This window comes from Poromitra crassiceps (assembly GCF_964638095.1).
Source record: "Poromitra crassiceps genome assembly, chromosome: 3".
In the NCBI taxonomy this organism is placed as follows: Eukaryota; Metazoa; Chordata; class Actinopteri; order Beryciformes; family Melamphaidae; genus Poromitra; species Poromitra crassiceps.
In genome coordinates this window covers 11,132,399-11,152,969 of record NC_139625.1, presented here as the reverse complement: position 1 = coordinate 11,152,969, position 20,571 = coordinate 11,132,399, and the positions used below count along the sequence as shown (strand labels likewise).

The following is a 20,571-nucleotide window of genomic DNA, read 5'->3' as shown; positions in this document are numbered from 1 at the left end:
ATAATTGAGAATGAGAAGGCAAGAGTATATAGTGCCTTTTTGAAAACAGCGCTGCGGCCATTTTGGCCTGAAATACGGCTCCTTGCTGGGGCAGAAGCTTAGTCTCCAGAATGGCGGATTGGCTGAGTGCTGTCGCATCTTTACGATAAAAGGTCTCTGGTTACCGTGAACCTCCGTTTCACAAACACCACAACGAGGAGAGAGACAACTACTTTTCACACTCTGTTTTGGATTAAGAGGATGTCCTGAAGTGTGACGGTGGATTAAAGACTTGATGACAAAACGTCATGTGATCTGGTGGATTATAGTCTTCGTGACAGAAGGAACAGGACACCCGATGGATTAACGTTACATGGATGCGAGTTTTACTGCCGAGTGCGACTTTCTGCTTAACTGCATGTAACGTTAAACTTTTATCGTCCATGAATTCCTGGGAGTGCTTATTCTTTTCGTGAATGGATTATTTTACGTCGCTGGATTTGGAAGGGAAAGCAAATTGCACTACATTTCAGCTGTTGGCGCCAGAATGAACCGTTCGCCCCATGGACCTTTCGGTCTGCCCAGAGTGCCCGAGATGCTACGGCGCTCCGGCTTCAGCGCTTCTCCAAGCCGGTTCCCGTCAATCACCGTGAATCTGCCCGGCGGCCTGGAGGTCAGTGCGACCAGGAAGTACGTGGCGTCTCGCGGCGGCCCCGCGGCCTGCATTTCCCCAGCGGCTCCCGGCTCTCGGGGCGGCTGCCTCTACTGGTCTTCGCCCGCAGCCTCTCGCACGTCCGCGCCGATCGGCCTCTCCCTCCGGCACGCTCGCACGCGTTCTTGGGCGTCCACGGCGCGGCGCTTCTCTTCTGCTCTCCTACCGGGGCCGTCGCAGTGGCGCGCGGGGGGCTATGCTGGCAGCCTGTGGTCCGGTCGCTTCGCCAACGTCTTCGTCAGACACCTCGGAAGGCAAGTACGCTCCGTGGCCGGTCCGGGACAGGGGACCGATGACTAAGCTGCCGTCACAGTCCATGGGCTGCTCTGGCTCGGAACTCGACATGCCAGGAATGGGAATATCCACGGGTAGAGAAGGCTTGTGGGTGCTGATTCGGTCTGCGGATCTGGTGCAAAACAACGCTTCGGAGGCCGGCTTCAAGGGAGATGGGCTGCCGTGAGCTGCTGCTGCTATGATCGGCCAGAGAGAGAGAGGTGACATAGAACCCTTGCTATATATATGAGGATTAACTGACGTCATACTAGGACTTTTGACTGACCACGTTATGCTAGAACTTGACTGTCGTCAGGGGATGATCGGATTATGCGTGAGTGGCCTTCTGCTTGAACTATGGTCTGGAGACCTCACTAGTAAAGCTAAATGATTTCATAATTGTAAAATAGAGAAAGAAGGGAATATCCGCACACTGGAAACAGCTCCAAATATTTAATGAGGACTTAGGAAAATGTTTCGACCCACGCAATGGGTCTTCGTCAGGCATAATTGTAAAATAGGCCTAGAGAAATAATTCTGTTTTTGACTGGGGTGTTTAATGGATTTGATATGGCCCTAACTCATGGCCTCACTTACAGTATGGCCGTAACTGGAACCAGAATGTGGTGGACACCAGAAATAGAAGGGAAAAAAAGCTGTGGTGAAAAGAGCGACAAAGGTGGCCCGAGGGAAGCATACGGAGATGGAAATAATGGCAATGAACTGGAAAATATGCTTTTTAAAAAGGCAACACAACTAATCATGTGACATTTTAGACCAATTACAGATCACACAGTGGATTGTGAAGAATAAAGGGGCAGTTCACCCCAAAATCAAAAATACAGTATTCTCAGCCTTTGGTGCTCAAAGCGCCAAAAAAATAAAAAAGATCTATATAATAAAATATATTTTAAAGAGTCAACAGCAATATCTCTTTCTAGAAATCATGACCCAGTTACTCAAGATAATCCACAGACCTTGTTGTGAGCAGTTTCACGTAGCAACTATTTTTCTTTCGACTTTTGTCGAGTGCCATCCAGTTCCATTGTATTCGAGAGAAGTCCGAAAACTCTAGGGCCGACATCTCCAAAACTCGACAACTCGCACCAGAACCATTTAGATGGAGGTAAGAGGAAAACTATGTATTTTTGATGTGGGGGTGAACTTTCCGTTTTAAAGCAGACACTCCAGGGAATGGAAAGCATTACAAACTGTATTTGTGCCACGTCCGATAAGAGGCTGGGTTTCACGGCCAGCTTTCTCTCCTCAGGAGCCATGGTAGAGCTGGACGGCGCTGCCCGGGACCTGCTCGCTGGTGTCGGTGTGGCTCAGGTCCTCGGCCGTGTCTCCAAAGCCGTGGTAGTGACCGTAATGCAGGGAGTCTCCGCCGTCGCCCGCCATCAGGCCCCAGGCTGGCCGCTGGGAGACACAGCTGCTGGGGCTTCCACTCAGGTGCAGCGAGCCACACATGTCGGCCGAACGGCGGCGCCCGGGATCTTCTGCTACCTACGATACGATAGTACGTGGATTGTTAAATTCACCGGATGTGACGTTTCTGCTCATTCACGAGCCTCTCTGCACTTCAGCCATAACTACAACCAGAGAAGAAAAGTCCATAGGCTGAGGGCTAGCGTTAGCTAAGGAAGCTGAGTCCTGGGCTATTACCGTAGATAATGTTAGCTTGCTTGCTACCGTGGCTATATCCAACGTTAGCTAACATAGCTAATTGATTTAGAAGCTAGAAGCCCCACTAATTCATCGAATACCGTCTTGTGTGGATAATGAAACGGTCGTAAATATGCCTGACGTTCTATCGTTATGCTTCTGAAACTTTGTTTGGCTGCAGTAACAGATCAAGTCCCTATAGAGTACTGCAGGACTGACGTAGTTTTGTAGTTGTTGGATCTTCAGGGGAAAATTGAATGAGGTTTTAGAATCGAGATTTCACTTATTATGCATAAAATAAGGTCTGTGGTTAACAAAAGTTTATGGGAGTGGTAATTTGTGTTCAGCAGGATAATCTTCACAAACGTGAATTTCGTTTGACTTGAAGTGTTTTCTGAAAATCACGTAAAAAAAAGCGCAATTACGTTTCAAAAGTCATAAAACTGATTCACGTTTGTGAAGATTATCCTGCTGAACACAAATGACCACTCCTATAAACTTTGTAAACCACAGACCTTATTTTATGCATTTACTCCCCATTCTAAAACCCCGTTCACTTTTCCCCTGAAGATCCAACATGCTACTTCCAGACTCATTCCTGCGGTGTTCTATTCGGGTGCCACTGAGCGCGCTTGGTCGCGTTCCAGCTCACACTAGTCCCAGGGGAAGCAGGCCGCTCCTGGCTCATACTAACATCATGCTATCCACTTCCCCACAGCCAACGCAATCCAAAACACGACTAAACACACCACAATAACGTCTGCGAATTCATCCAGAATTCTTCCCAGCCGTCTGATCCGGGGCTGATCTGGCTGAGAAATTGGCCAGGTTACAAGTTCGCAAGTGACTTTTTTTATCAGCTAACGTTACAAATTAACCTGTCAGCCTTCTTGCTGTGTTGGCCAGGCAGCCGCTGGGCTTGCGCTGATGCGCATGAGCCCAGTTACTCTAACGGCTACCGGTGTCAGTAAGAGTCAGAAGTTACACATACTGTAGGGCCTTTAAAAACACAACACAAAGATATATACATTCAATATGACATTACAATCACAGAAGACAAGTCATCACACCTTTAACATGCATTTGGTCTTAGATTAAGCTCCATGTTAAGTTTTAGGATTAACTGGTGCACAAAAGAGTGCTTCAATCTAACCTTATTAAAAGATGGGACCCTATATCTTTGGTTTGAAGGTAACAGGTTGTATTCGCTGTTCAGGGTGTGGTTGACCTACTGTGAGCACATTTTTAATCGGTGTGGCAGTTCTGACTTTAAAGTAGCAGACAAACACTTGTACCATTGCAATACTGTAGAACACTCACTAATTACGGAGGTAAAAAAAGAAAGAAAGAATTTGTCTACCTCCTGATTGGCTGGTAGCGAGGCCAGAGTGCTCTCTGTGGACTGAGCAGCCCATTGTGCGGAGAGGCTTCTCGGCCGCTCGACGTCGCCCGCGTCGGCATGAGGCAGCATTTGATGATGACCGTTGGTGGAAGTGTCAGCGGGGACAAAATGGCTGCCGGACATGGTTTTGGTGTCATCATCTGGCATAAAGAAAGAAGAAGAAGAAAAAGACACATGGCTGAAATTCAGTGGTGAGGAGTTGCAATGAACAGCCTACACCAGTCGGGTGTCAAACTTTTTGGTTTCAGTACCCCCTTTCTCTGATTTCTGAATTCAAGTACCCTCTTTACCCGACTACAACATTTTGCTCAGAAAACTGCAAGAGAAAACTATAGCACATTGATGCAATGAATGAATGATACCCCACCTTTTGTAGAATATAACAATAGAAAATAAGAAATGGAGTGAAAGTGTTGCATTTAGTGCTTCCTGAGCAGATTTATTTTAACGTTTCATTTATTTTCATGATTTAGTCTTACATTTTTCCATTTTCCCCCTTTTCTCAAGTACCCCCCTGGAGGTACTACAGTGACACCCAAGTTTTGGAACTACTCGCCTAAAGGTAAATCATTTCTCTAGAGGGGTTCTCAGAGTTGTGATAACTGAGGGCCAATTTAGGGACCCAACTTTGGATTGAGGGCCGTCCAAAAAATAAAAAATAAACAAAAAGAACACACAATATCTCTTATAACCTGTTCTAGACTAAAACTCATGCCAGTTGTTGTGTTTTCTAGAGGAGAAAATAAATCCCATTTGTCCATTTGTATATGTTTACACACACATACACACACACACACACACACACACACATACACACACACACACACACACACACACACACACACACACACACACACACACACACACACACACACACCATATCTGCCAACATTAAGGCCGTTTCACACAGAAACAGTACGAATGTGCAGGTGGAACGCGGTACGGAATTGCGTGCGGATTTTCCGCATTGCAACCATATACACACAGCACAGGTCTGGTGCAAATTATTCTTATTTCCAGGTCCAATTTCCGTCAGCGGAAAAAAACAGAAGAAAACATTGTCAGAAGCATCTCTCATCCCATTACATAAGAGTTCACCTGATCTTCCTCTCATTGAGTCATGAAGCGATCCCAAACCTGTCAAATCATCCAGCTTCTTATGAATTCTGTTGGATTTGAACAGTTGAATGTCTCTGGGTGTAACTGAAAAGCCCTCACTACCACCAACTTTATTCCCGTGTTTCATGCTGAGGAGAATATTTTGGTTTCAGTCTGCTTTCTGCTCGCTTCTCCTCACATCCAGGCCTGTCTGTCTCGCTCAGAGTCTGAGCAGCAAGGTTTGCAACTCGTGATTAACACCCGCCCCCGCGAGATTTGCGTTGGGTCCCTCGGGACCCGTGGGAGCCCCGTCCCGTTGCAAGTAACCCCTCTATAAGGAAACCTAACCTGATGCATTACTAAAAATATTAATGTTGACAGATGTTTACGGCTCGATATCTCGTGCTAAGAAGGGAAAAGCCACACAGACATTTCGGGCAGCAGGCCTTCCTTAGCTACTTCTTTGACTGACGTAGATATAGGATAGGTAGACATAAATGCTGAGAGAAGCTAATAAATATGCAGTTATAGTTTAATAACACGACAGCATGGAGTGATTAGATCTACCTCGACCTGTACAAACTAAAGCAGACCTGGAGAAGATCAGTCGAGAGCGAGTCAAAGATGACCGGGCGGACGTGGGCCCAGCTGAAGAAGTCTGCCCAAAACCCAGACCGTTGGCATAGGGCCCTATGCTCCATTTAGGAGCCTACAGGAATAATTCAAGGAAGTCAATACTATAGATCCCCCTCCCCCCCACCCCTGTCATATCACCAATGATGTCATAAATCACCAATGATGACACAGACAGTAATGAGGTAATAAATTGCAGATGATGCCATACAGTTCTAGACTGCTTGGCCTGGTAGCAAGGTCACTGTAATGATGTCATGTCACATAATGTGTGTGTGTGTGTGTGTGGGGGGGGGGGGGGGGAGGGGTTATATACGTTCACACTCGACATACACATGTTGCCAGTGATGTCACTCGAGCAATTGTGATGTCATCAGTGAGACACAAGCCCTTTTCCCACATGCGCTTTGTACCGCAAAATGACCGGAACGTGGTCTAATGCCTGCATGTGAGAAAGTAGTCGTGCCGGTATAAGCGCGACCCCGTCATCGCAGATTTCACCAGTTTTGAGCCAGTCAGAAGAGTGGTATGCGCTATAGCGGATACAAGTGAGAAACGGATCCAGTCATTTTCCGCGACACCGGTCCTTCTCTCATGTGGGCGAAGTGTACACATGTTGCTTAACGTTCACTTCCAGCGTGCATCATCTAATCATTAGCGCACATCAAAGCAAACTACTTCCTTATTTCGCTTCATGCATTTGCTTTCTCTACATACATACAAGCGTTGGGCTGGGCAGCTTGCAAGCCACTGCCATTCTCGCTGTCTGTCCTGTGTGGCTGCTCCCCTCTCTCGAGCAGAGGGGAGGGAGGAAATCGGCTGTGTTTATTTTACGCTGGCTTGACGCTGCTCTTGAGTCAAACGAGTGTGATTTTATTGTGTGGCAAGTTTTGCCGACCCCCCAAATAAGCTCCCCCCTCCCCCCGCCCCCCAACATACCGGCTATTTGACGACAAGATTCCCACATGCGCGCGCTAAGGTGTGAAGGGAAATTCAGGGAAATGTCCGATATTGACTTACAGGTAATTTTCCGGTATGCATGTGGGAAAACGGCTACAGTGAGATCAACACGCCCAATTCTAGTATAGATTGGGTGGGTACTGGTTCGAGTTCAAGGACAGAATGTAGGGAAACAGTGGATGGATAAATCCAGAAGGAGGCGGTAATGCAACATAAAGGATGCCAATGCCATAAAACACCACAGAAGTATAGATTGTGATAAGTGATATCATAAATCACTGATGTCACAACATTCTTCTTCTTCTAATGGCTTTCCGGCAGAATGGATGCCTTGTGGCACATTGCTGCCTCTCACAGAATATTACACAAATTCCAGACTCGGGGGTCCGCCCCCTCCTCAATGTTCCTCCGCCTCGCTCTCCTCTTCGACCGCCGTGTTCCCGTAATTTGTGGCCCTCGTGCCAGCGCGCCGACCTACCCTCGCTGCTCGACGGCTCCCGCTTCGAATCCTGCTCGACGGTCACATTGACTGAAGATGTCATATACATTGTGACATCATCGGTGATGTCACAAATACTTGTGTTCAAGATGTGTTCAATACAGTGGGAGCGGATATTATACAGCTGCCGCAGATAGCAGTGGTGGGGAGCCAGAGCAGCGGGAAGAGCTCCCTGCTGGAGAGCCTGGTTGGCAGGGAGCTGCTGCCCTGTGGGACGGGCATCGTAACCAGACAACCACTCATACTGCAGCTGGTCCACCTCGACCCTGGGGATGTCAGGAAGAGCGATGACAGCGGCAAAGAAGGTGAAGAGTGGGGGAGGTTCCTACACACCAAAAATACGATCTACACAGATTTGGATGAAATCAGGCAAGAAATTGAAAATGAAATGGAGAGAATATCGGGGAATAATAAGGGGATCAGTGACGAACCCATCCACCTGAAGATCTTCTCTCCTCATGTCGCCAACCTCACACTGGTGGATCTGCCAGGAATCACCAAGGTGCCCGTGGGGGATCAGCCAAATGATATCGAAGTTCAGATCAGAGATCTAATCCTGAAGCACATCTCCAACCCCAACTGCATCATCCTGGCAGTCACTGCTGCTAACACAGACATGGCCACCTCAGAGGCCCTCAAGGTGGCCTGCGAGGTCGACCCTGATGGCCGGAGGACACTGGCCGTGGTGACCAAGTTGGACCTGATGGATGCTGGCACGGACGCCATGGACGTTCTAATGGGCAGCGTCATTCCCGTCAAACTGGGCCTCATTGGAGTCGTCAACAGGAGTCAGTTGGACATCAACAACAGAAAGTCTCTGGCTGATGCCATTCATGACTAACACGGCTTCCTGCAGAAGAAATACTCGTCTCTTGCCAATAGAAATGGAACCAAATACTTGGTCAGGACCCTCAACAGGTTACTGATGAATCACATCAGAGACTGTCTCCCGGAGCTGAAGACACGGATCAACGTCCTGGCAGCTCAGTACCAGGCCCTGCTCGGGAGCTACGGCGAACCTGTTCAAGACCAGAGTGCCACCTTGCTCCAGCTCATCACCAAGTTCGCCGCAGAGTACTGCAACACGATAGACGGCACCACCAAATACATCGAGACTGCAGAGCTGTGCGGCGGAGCAAGAATTTGTTACATCTTTCACGAGACATTTGATGGATGGATGGATAGATGCAGGGGTGGACTGGGATCATAATTCAGGTCGGGCATTAGATACCATGCAGGCCAAAATTTGGGCCGTTTGAAGCTCAATTTGGGCCGTTTGAAGCCAGATTTGGGCCGTTTGAAGCCCAATTTGGGTCGTTTAAAGCCAGATTTGGGCCGTTTGAAGCCCGATTTGGGCCGTTTGAAGCCCAATTTGAGCCGTTTCAAGCCCAATTTGGGCCAAGTCCAATTTTACAATGAGATGCACCCACTTTAACCCTGAATAAAGTAATAAAACCACTAGTAAACCAGTAGGCGGCGCCTGGCCTGCTGTTCAGTGAGTGGCCTGGCCTGGCCTGCAAAAAAAAAAAAATTTTTTTTGCAGGCATTTGCCCGACGTGCCCGATTATGCAGTCCGCCCCTGGATAGATGGATGGATGGGTGGGTGGGTGGATAGATGGATGGATGGCTGGATGGATGGATAATAAAGACGGATGTAATGTTCTCGTGCAGAGTGTCGAAACTCTGACTAAACACTCAGTTAAACCAGAGTCAATGAAGACAAGAGCCGTAAGTAAGTTTGACCGTTTACTTGTCACTCTTCTTGATTAACACGTTGTATGGTGAAAACTGTAGATAAAAACAATACAAAAAACATTCAGTGTCCGTGTTTTACATTGTACATTGTTATCTTGCATTGTAGATAGCATTCAACATGACCACTGGCATTAGCATTAGCCATACACAATTGTAAACCGTTTCTAAATAACTTAACAAACGTCACTTTTTGACTAAATAATTGAAAATATATAATGTCCAACATGTTTAAAGTCGATAAATTAACTTACGACATTGCTTCACGATGCCTGATGTCGGATGCAAGCGGTTTGTGTCAGATTGTGTTCAGAGCATTCTTCTCTCTACAGGACCATGTGGAGCTCAACAGGAAGAGACTAAACAGGAAGTGATGTTATGCATTACAAAAATAAAATGCGATTTCAAACTAAAATAGATCTCCCAAAATAGTTCTCAACTGTAAAGTATTCTAATTATTCACTTCTCAATTTCAACTAAAAATTATTATAATTATTTAAAGAAGTAGTTAGTAAAAATTAAACAAATGCCTTCAAGGCAACACACTGACCTATGTGAGGTCACTAGAACTTGTGCAAATCCAGAACATTAGTCTCTAGATCAGTCTTTGGGCAGAAGTAGAACAACTTCTACAATTGGTCTAAGAAAGGTTTTCACACTGCCTTGGTCGGTGGTCTTCACCTCAACCTTTCTTACAAGTCCATCCTTTCCAGGGAATGTGGCGGTGATCCTGGCCATGGGCCAGCAGTTGCGGGCGGTCTGCTTGTCCCTGAGCAGAACTAGATCCCCAACTTGAAGGTTTCTGTGAGGCACTGTCCACTTCTGTCTCTGCTGCAAGGAAGGTAAGTATTCATGGCTCCAGCGGGTCCAGAACTGGTTTGCAAGGGCCTGAACTTGTCTCCATTGCTTTGTGTACAGGTCTTTGTCCGAGAATTCCCCGGGTGGAGGTGGAACTCCTGACTTCTGCGTAAGGAGCATTGAGGGTGAGAGTATGAAGGGTTTTTCCGGGTCTGCAGACACAGGTAGGAGTGGTAGTGCATTTATAATGGCTGTGACCTCTGCCATTAGTGTACAAAGCACTTCATGGGTTAGGCGAGTGTTGTGCTGTAGAAACATTGAATCAAGGATTCTTCTGGCAATACCGATCATGCGTTCTCAAGAGCCTCCCTGGTGAGAGGCGTGTGGCGGGTTAAACTCCCAGCTGCATCCCTGTTGCTGAGGTATCTCTGTACCGTTTTGTCCATCCCAAGCTCCTTGCACGCTCCAATAAAGTTAGTACCGCAATCGGATCGGAGCTGTGTCGCAGGGCCTCTGAGTGCGAAGAAGCGCCTGAGAGCGTTTATGCAGCTGGAGGAGTCCATAGCCTCGATGACCTCGATATGCACAGCCCTCAAACTCATACAGGTGGACATGATGGCCCACCGCTTGCTTTTCGCCTCTCCTCCTCTTGTGCGTCTAGTTGTGACAAACCAGGGCCCAAACACATCAAGCCCGACATACGTAAATGGAGGGCAGGTTTTGAGACGTTCAGGTGGCAGGTCTGCCATGCGCTGTTCTTCCAGCTTCCCACGCAGCTTGCGGCAGGTTATGCATTTATGGAGTACTGAGTTGATCAGCGTCTTGCCTCCCAAGATCCACAATCCTGCTGCCCTGATCGCTCCTTCCGTCAGGTGACGGCCTTGGTGTTTCACCTGCTCATGGTGATGTCATGTGAGCAGTAGGGAGATGTGGCTATCCTTGGGTAGAAGTATTGGGTTCTTTTCTGCAGTTGCAAGTTCTGAATGCTTTAGCCGGCCTCCAACGCAGATGAAGTTGTCCTCCAAGATTGGACTGAGTTTCTGCAAGGGGCTGTTTTTGGATATTGCTTTGTTGGCTCGGAGGGCTGAAAGTTCTTTTGCAAAGGCTGCCTCTTGTGTTGCTTTGAGGATAACGTTCTTTGCTTGTGCCAATTCACCTGGAGTACGAGGTACGTCGCATCTGTGCCAGCCTTTGCATTTGCTGTTGTGGTTTGAATGTTTGTAGGATCTTGCCATGTGGACGAGCAATGCTGCTCCTCTTACCAGGGAAGCGAAGGTGGAGAAGCGTTGGAAGCGCTCAGAGGTAAGTATTGGTTCCAGGTGAGTAGCACAGGTGTGTACCTGTGGTCGAATTTATGAATCATTTCCAGGTTCAAGTAGCTTGAACGTCTCATGTGTACGTGTTTCCTCTGCAGGTGGCTGACGCAGGAAGGAGGGTCCAGTGAACCAAGAGGTCAGTGCCAAGTGGGATGCAGGTAAGGATCTTGACGCATGGTCTGCAGGGTTTTCTTCTGTACATACATAGTGCCATTGTTCAGGCTTTGACGACTGTCGGATACGTTGAACTCTATTGTGGACGTATGTGTAGAATCGTTTTGATTCGTTACAAATATAGCCGAGCACTACTTTGCTGTCTGTGTAGAATTTCATTCTTTCCAACTTAAGGTCCAGCTCATCCTGTAGGAGATCTGCCATCTCTACTGCCAAGACGGCAGCGCACAGCTCAAGCCTTGGGATGGTAGGCTCGGAGAGGGGTGCTAGCTTTGTTTTGCCCATAACAAATCCTACTTCGACTTGAACCCATCTTCCTGAACTGTTTTCAGGTACGCCACAGCACCAATGGCCTTGGTTGAAGCATCTGCAAACACACACAATTCTGTGCGTGCTGCTTTAGTGAGTGAGGTTACTGTGTACGTACGTGGAACATGAAGCTGTTTTAGGTCTTGGAGCGAATCCCTCCAAGCCTCCCATCTACTCAGTTTGTCTTCCGGGAGGGGTGTGTCCCAGTCTGACTGTTCAGATGTAAGTTCCCTGAGGAGGGCTCTGCCCTGGATCGTGATGGGTGCCAGCAAACCCAGGGGATCAAAAACACTGTTGACAGTGGAGAGGACTCCACGTCGGGTGAATGGTTTGTTCATGGTAGATGCGGAGTAGGTGAATGTGTCGGATGTGATTTCGCACAGCAGACCCAAGCTCCGTTGTGTGGGTGCTGTTTCTCACTCGTCACAACACACCTTCCTTTGGGAAGCTGTGCCCCCTCGATAACCTCCTAAACATAACCCAGTTGTTATGCCTAAACATCACCGTTCTCAACAAGGAAGCGCAGCGCTGCCAACCAAGCCGGTCTTAGGCCTCCACCCGCAGCACTGAGCATCCCCCACAGTCACCACTGAGCCATCCTCTCATAGCACTGACAAGGAAACAGCTGCGGTAACATGACTGACTCTTTGATCTGACATCAACATTTGATAGGATCAATCTTCACCTGAAACTTCCTGCTTGGCAACTCCATATCAAATAGCACCTGTCTTACTTCATCAAACATGAGCCATGTTCTCTTTTGGCTGTCTTGGAAGGAATGTTGTCCTTGCAGATTCCTCACCTTACAGCACCTTGTCTTTTGCACAATCTGTTGCTCTCGGGTGAAAACCTTACTATGTCCCAAATGTCTACTTTTCAGGAACTTAGAAGAACACAGTTTTCAGAATGACCACCGTGCATTTTAGAGTTGATCCAATGCAGTTTTAAAGGGCTTTCATAAGTCCAAGGCTCACACTTTTCTCAACCCACAGAGAAACATGGAATTAAAACATGAAAAATACCTCAATCGGAGTTAGCAGGTTTTTGCATGGCAACAGTGAGGCTTCTTAGCTAACGCTATTTTCTCAAGACTTCGAGACCCGATGTTGGGTATTGGCTGGCTCGGGCCTGGATTTTAAATAAACAATTAGGGCACGGGTCGGGTAGGGCTTGATTGTCTTGGGCCCGGGCCGGGTTACGGCCTAAAATGTAGGCCCATGCAGACCTCTACAAGTCACCATAACAGAATCCTGTAATCTTTCAATCTTAGTAAAATAAATAAATAGACAAATAAATAAATAAATAAGACTTATTTTGGGGATCCATGTTCGAACCCAGCATGTCTAAAGTTTACATTTCAACCGTAAGTGACATCTAACATTTTTGTTATTTAAGCCTAACCCAAACCATAACTCTAATCATAACCCTAATAACCCTAACCTTAACCAAGTTGTTTTACTTGCCTAAACAGAACTTGGCTGAAAATGTACTATTCTCAGTCGCTTTGGATAAAAGCATAATATAATATAATATAATATAATATAATATAATATAATATAATGTAATGTAATGTAATGTAATGTAATGTAATGTAATATAATGTAATGTAATAACCGTTCTCAACCAAGCACTGTGCCGCCAATCCCACCAAACCAGTTTTAGGCCCGTGGCAGCGAGCCTCCCCCGGCTCTTTGATCTGTCATCAACATTTAATAGGATCAATCTTCACCTGAAACTTCCTGCTTGGCAGCTCCATATCAAATAGCACCTGTCTTACATAAAGAGAATTGCACCTAAAGGCCTACTCATGGTCGTCCGTCAGAGCCTCGCCCCGCCCTCCCCGTAGAACGGCGGGTGGAGCGCCGTCCTACGGGGAGGGGGCGCCGTCGGCTGCCTGGGGCTGCTCGAAAATGTGACTTCACGGCGACGATACGTGCGTGACGTCAGCTGCAGGAGAGTTGTGATTGGCCATTGCCCTGGCTTATCGTCGTAAAGTCGCATTTCAAAGCATGATGTTAGATTATAACGAACTAGTTGTGTGGCTTAGCCTTCCCAAATGTTCAGGGTCGTTTTTTAGAATTTAATACATAGAATTGGGAACGTTACATTCAATTTCATTCAGACTGCCTGGCACACAATCTCCGCCATTTTCACACGGAGCTTCCACAGGAGGGAGGGAGGGAGGGCGTAGTGAAGCATGTAGGGCTAGCTGGCGCCGGCAGACGGCTCCAATTCGAGGCGGACGGACGACCATGTTTAGGCCTTAAGGCACAAGGTAGCACACACAGATCTTCAGGACAAAGGATTCTCTGTCTCACCATTTATTTGGCCATGTCAGGTCGATCGATACATGCCAACGTTTCGGCCTCTCGGCCTTCATCAGGGCAAGAAAAGAAAATAATAGAAAATGGATGTCATGCCATATATAGCAAACAGGTCACATGGTTCAGGAGTTATGTGATGTTATATTCAATACTTTGCATTTCCTTAATCAGGCAATGACAAAACATGGTGAAATGGCACATCTACATACAATTAAAATCAAGGTACATTTCAACTTTGGTGAAGCTATACATTTCAGGTTTTTTAGAGAAAACATTTGAGGGAGAAATCATCATTCAGTCCAGCAGGTGTCATAGTGTTAAAGTCGAGCTGAACCCAATAATGACTTTTCTTTTCTTTTAGTTCAAATACCTGGGTATGCAGTGCACCTATTTAATAATGTATGCAAAACAAATCACAACAATCTAATTTCTTTAGTTTTTCTACACTTTTTCACATCAAAAGTTAGTTTTTCAAGATTTCATTGATATCAGTAATTTACAGTTTGCTGACGTCACCCAGTACTATCAAATTTCTACCCCATTTCAACCAATCATATCACGACATGCAGCTGTCAATTAAATCTTCATTTCTGGATAATTTTCTCTTCCAAATGAAGTCGAAAATGGCGCCTAGTGCCTGTCATCTGGCAGAATTCCTATCCCATAAACTAACTACTAACTTGGCCAATTGTTAGAAACATGGATAAAAATCAAAAACTATAATCTCTAAGAATGCAAAGAAATGTAACTGGCTCCTTAAAACGCGCATTCCAGGGATATCGTATCGTTATAGCAGCGATAATGGCGCGCGCATCCGAGAGCTTGGTTGTCAGGGGTCGCACTTCGGAGATTCCAGGCCGACGTGCTGCACTCTCCGCTCGGCAACACGGAGGCAGCTGGCTGCCTGCGGGTCGCTGAGCTCCACTCAGCCACTCAGCCTCCCGTCAAAAGGCTCTTCCCGAGGGGAGCGCCCCAACACACTGAATCGCACTCGATTTGGAGGCGGAACACGCCAGGATTGGCCAAAGCCCAATCCAGTCCCCAGAATTGTCAAATAAAATCATCGACATGATACTATGACCCGCCTCTCAACCTGTCATCTTAGACAAACTATGTTTTCAGTCTGAAACGGACTCATTATGCACGTGACGAACAGGTTCAGTTCGACTTTAAGTGTGGAGATCCAATACATCTTTCTCTGTGACAGGAGTTTAGGCAGGTTGCCCCCTCTGGTTGGAGGAAGAACATGCTCAAGTCCAACACATTTCAGGCTGGCTGCAGAGCCATGGTTTGCCTCCTGATAATGCTTAGAGATTACGTTATGATTTGAATTGTATGTAGATGTGCCATTTCACCATGTTTTGTCATTGCCTGATTAAGAAAATGCAAAGTATTGAATATAACATCACATGACCCCTGAACCATGTGACCTGTGTGCTATATATGGCATGACATCCATTTTCTTTTCATAAAACAAAAACAAGGAACATAGGGAACAAAGGGTGGCTAAAAATGACTAATTAAAAGCCTGCCTAAAAGTGTCCTGCCTTTGTCCTGAAGATCTGTGTGTGCTACCTTGTGCCTTAGGTGCAAATGATCTTTATGTTTTGAACTTTGCTGGTTTAGCACCACTAAGAAAGCCACCGGGAAAGCGCATCCTTTCCAAGGACTTGACTAGCACCTGTCTGACTTCATCAAGCGTGAAAGCATATTCTTTTTAGGCCATCCTGTATGCTGTCCTTGCAGATTCCTCACCCATAGCACCTTGTGCTTTGCACCATTCCTAGTTGTTGCTTCTGGGCCCGTATTCACAAAACATTTGATCTTACCACTGCTAAATAGCACTATTAAAGTTCAGAGTTTTCTCTTCAAACCTACTCACAAAGCTGCTGAGACCATTCTCAGACATGCCTAGTCCGGTTCCTTGTTTCGGACCTCTGCCGATCTAGGGAGAGTTGTAGACTAGCTTCCTCTGATACATGTGCAGTCACCAGCCGCTTCTTTTCACCTGACAGCGAGGGGTTTCACTGACAGGACGTAGTGCGTGGGAGGATCACACTATTCCCCCCAGTTCCAACCGACCAGAGGAGGCGCTAGTGCAGCAACCAGGACTCATACCCCCACCGGCACCGGCTTCCCACCCGCAGACACGGCCAATTGTCTCTGTAGGAACGTCTGACCAAGCCGGAAGTACCGCTGCCGGGAATTGAACCCGGGTCTCCATGGTGATAGGCAAGTGTTTTTTTCTGTTTTTTTTTTTTTACCTTTATTTGGTAAATCTCATTGAGACATGGGATCTCATTTTCCCCTTTGAGTGCATCATTCCTACTCTTTACTCTACTCTTTACATCAGTTTATAGGACTATACTGTCTGATGGGACACCTCTGGGGGTCACAAGGCGGTTGTCATTGTGTTGCATGATGATTTAGGAAATACAGAAAAAATATATTTTTTAATATTGTTACAGTGGCCAGCTTTGATGTGCTTCTGGTCTATTACCTTATCTTAGCTCTTGTTTTTTTTGTCTAAAGTAGCCTATAATGAAAGCTAAGCTCTAACTTCATATAACACAATCAAAAACCAGATACCATACCATGGCATATAATAGTGCACGAGTGTTTGGGCTAAACGTTAGCATCAATATATGGCCATGGCAAACAGAGAAGGCATAGCCCAGAGACTTGAGACTCGGTGACTTGGACTTGAGTCGACTCGAGTCCGTTTTGATGACTTGCGACTTGACAAAAAATAAATTACTTGAGACTTGACTTGGAAGTTAAAGACTCGTGACTTGACTTGAGACATGATGACTTGTTTGTGTTTAAATATTAAATATAAATAAACATGTTCTTCAACGTTGTCAAGAGTCTGTGTAAAGTTATTTGGTATGTGAGTGCAAGCTGGAAATGGCATTGCAATAAGTGGATGACTGTCAGTTAGCTCCTCTCACTGGGTGGCTTTGTTTTTTCAAGGAGAGGGCACTTAGTAGTTAGTCATCGTTACTTGAGAAGAAATTAAGAAATAAATACGCTTTTATAAAGTTATTTCACTTTTGTTTGATTGCTGTACATTTATTTAGCTGAATATCAATAATATAAATTCATAGCCCAATACATTAAATGAATTGTCTTTTTGAACAGGTTAGATTGGTCAATAATACCACTATTCCACAGGTAGGCAAAGGTAAAGGTAAAGGTAAAGTCCCACTGATTGTCACACAATGTGTGAAATTTGAGCAGTGAGCGGCGGCGTGCGCCACGCTCGGGAATCATATGGTGATCTAACCCCCCACTTCCAACCCTTTGATGCTGAGTGCCAAGCAGGGAGGCAAATGGGTCCCATTTTTATAGTCTTTGGTATGACTCGGCCGGGGATCGAACTCACGACCTCCCAGTCTCAGGGCAGACACTCTACTATACCTTGTCTTTTTTCTTTATAAAGGAAGGCAAGACTGAGGTATCCTGGGCAGGTTGGGGGCGGGGTAGTGACTTGACCTGCCTGGGCGGGGAGTGACTTGACCTGCCTTAAGGACTCGACTCAACTTGACTTCACATAACCTGTGACTTGACTTGACCTGCTCAAAAGAAAATGACTTGGGACTTGCTTGAGCCTTGGACCAAATGACTTGAGACTTGCTTGAGCCTTGGACCAAATGACTTGGGACTTGCTTGAGACTTGGACCAAATGACTTGGGACTTGCTTGAGACTTGGACCAAATGACTTGGGACTTGCTTGAGCCTTGGACCAAATGACTTGGGACTTGCTTGAGACTTGGACCAAATGACTTGGGACTTGCTTGAGACTTGGACCAAATGACTTGGGACTTACTTGAGACTTGGACCAAAGTGACTTGGTCCCATGTCTGGCATAGCCCTACCTTGACTCAGTTCTGGCTTGTAGTAGGCTACCGGTCTCTGGGTTGGTCCAAGCCATCTCTCGGTGTCCCCCCTCGTAGTTGAGTCACTGACCTCTCCTCTGTGCAGGTCCCTGCGCGTCTCGGTGCTCATGGATATGACCGTGACAATTATGCCAACTGAGTGACAGCAAACAGATTTATAAAAGTTCCCAATAGTCATTTCATGCCAGTTATATATCATATAATTTTCATCTGTCTTATAGCAGTCAGTGGTTGTCATACTGGCCGGTGGAACCACTGACTTATAAATTGTCAGGACACAGCCAGTTGAGAAATGTAAAGGTCCCCATGCCAAGTCAGAACTGTTGGCCTTCATTATAGCTACTAGAAACACAGCGTGTTTATAGTGTCATTATAGTGAGATGAGAATGTTGAGACTTTGAACAAGGAAGAAGTCTTAAAATACCATAATGACATTAGCGGTGACATTCACTTAATCACTTAATGGCACTTAATGACTTAATGGCATCATTGAGGTTGGGCCAGCTACCCTCCTGCACACACTCCTCACCCCCCCTCACCTCTCTGCTGACAATAAAAGCACAACCTGTGTATGACTGAGTGCTCTGCTCCATCGCTCCAGAACAACTTCAGCTCATTCAACAATCTGCTTCTCCATCAGCAAAGACCTGCTCCAGACCTGCTTGGTGAGTTGCCTACATTGATAGCATATTATATATAACAGCACTGACACCTGAAGTCCTGAGTGAACATTTTGTCCCCTGTCCCCTTCCCCAGAATCATGAGTAAGAGCTCCATCAGCACCGACCAGGAACTCCGTAAGGGGGATTACCTCCTGAGTCCCAACGGGAACTACAAAGCTATCTTCCAGGTGAGGGGGGAGCGGGGGGGGGAGGGTCCTCATCCTCATCCTGGACCAAACCAGTGATCATTATTGCCTGATCTTATTTATATCCAGTGTTGGGCAAGTTAATGAAAGTTGGTAATTACGGTAGTTAGTTACTTCTCTCAAAAAGCAATTTAATTACTTTAAAGTTACTAGTTACTAGGGAAAGTAACTTTTGCGTTACTTTTAAAAGTCTGCTTCAATTGTTATTAATGCATACATTGTGTTAGTGCACACATTATGTTAATGCACACATTATGTTAGTGTCGCTGTGCCACAGTGTGGCATTGAACATTCACTTATTGGGGAGGCTTATAGCCTATCAAGGTCATTAGCCTCTGGGGCTCTGGCTGCAGCTCTCTCCCCGGACGAGGTCTGAGGATCAGACACCGGATAATCCTCTGAAGTTGTCCGTTATTTTCATGTCCTAAAGTAAGTAGTAACTAGCCCAGTTACTATTTTAGTAACTGTAATTGTGTTACTAAATTTGAAAAGTAATTTGTTAGATTACTAGTTACTGCAAGAAGTAGTTAAGTTAGTTACTTAGTAACTAGTTACTATCAACACTGTTTATATCTGCTGGATGACTTTAAAAAGTGCTAAAGCATAAATAGAAGGACAGTGGATGACATAGTTTAAATTGTGGCCCTCATGAGGTGAGAGGTGGCAGGCGAGTTAGGAAAACACGGCATCAAATGCAATCAATCATAATTCTGACATTGCAAAAACTGCACCAGTGAAGTATTGTCACAAGTGCAAAGTGTCCAGTAGCGATTAAGATTGATAAAATAGTCAACATTTGGACTTCAATTATTTTGCAGAAAAATGTCGAGATATAGTTCAAACCTGGAAAATGACTACCGGTACTCAGAAGCAATGGAACAATTCTCCATTTTGTTGAGAAGCAGATCAGAGTAGCTGGAGAACATGACAGTATATATATAATATATATATATATATATATATATATATATATATATATATATATATATATATAAATGCAGGCCATTTACCCTTTACCATGATTAGACTAGTTACTTTAGTTTGAATGTGCGACAGACAAAAACCACACAACGTTGTGTCTGTCTCTCATCTCATCTCAGACACAACGTTACGTGGTTTTTGTCTCATCTTGTCCTCTTCCAGTTTTCATGCATGTACTAGGCTGCACCTTTTTTGTGGACAAACCATATCACACAAATTATGACTCAAAGTATAGTCTTTATACATCGTAAAACATGTTTGGAGGGGATCTTTTAAGTTATATAGTCTTCAAATTATATTAATATAATGTGAGTTTCTAGCTTTGCACAGAAACAGCCGGTAGAAATACTTTTCACTTTTATTATACTTTATTTAAAAAATAAAATTAACTTTTACTTGAGTAAACAAGTTGAATCAGTACTTATATATATATATATATATATATTTACACAAGTAACTCACTTGAGTAAAGAATGTGCATACTTTTCCCATTTCTGCCAACCACAGACCGATGGCAACTTTGTCATCTACAAGTGGCTTCCCACCTGGGCAACAGATACCGTCTCTCCAGATCCGTTCCGAATCATTGTGCAGAAAGATAACAACCTGGTGATGTACTCCCAAAACGATGGGGTGAATTGGGCCTCCAACACCTATAGCAATGATGAGTCCGACAAGATGCGCCTGACCATGACCGACGACGGTGAGCTGATTCTGGACAAGAACGGGAAAATGGTTTGGAGCGCTAAGAAGTAACCAGCGGTCCAGCCTGAAGTCATGACATGTGTGCCATGAATCAGCCTGAAGTCATGACGTGTGTGCCATGAATCACAAAGAGCCAAGGATAATGTGTTGTGCTCTGTGAATGAAATAAAGATCTCATATCTTAAAGTACACACTCATTTCTGTGTATGAATCAGTCAACAGTT

The 20,571-nt window shown here is 45.6% G+C and overlaps 1 protein-coding gene and 1 pseudogene across 5 annotated transcripts in view; both read left to right on the top strand.

Annotated features, from left to right (window-relative positions):
- LOC310772620 (B-type lectin plumieribetin-like) overlaps positions 1-20,527 on the top strand; it is a 59,273-nt gene extending 38,746 nt beyond the window's left edge. For 3 of the 4 annotated variants that reach the window (XM_083632465.1, XM_083632466.1, XM_083632467.1), the window contains exons 2-4: positions 18,395-18,458; positions 18,550-18,643; positions 20,150-20,527. In XM_083632465.1, coding sequence (XP_083488591.1) covers positions 18,554-18,643; positions 20,150-20,398 — 339 coding nt within the window. In that variant the 5' untranslated portion in view covers positions 18,395-18,458; positions 18,550-18,553 and the 3' untranslated portion in view covers positions 20,399-20,527. The remainder of the gene's footprint in view (positions 1-18,394; positions 18,459-18,549; positions 18,644-20,149) is intronic. The other variant, XM_083632468.1, reaches the window with a different exon arrangement.
- On the top strand, positions 5,754-8,431 carry LOC310774189 (dynamin-1-like protein pseudogene; annotated as a pseudogene). The gene is made up of 2 exons: positions 5,754-5,805; positions 7,311-8,431. The product of its transcript is annotated as a dynamin-1-like protein pseudogene (transcript).
- Positions 20,528-20,571: the final 44 nt, after the last annotated feature.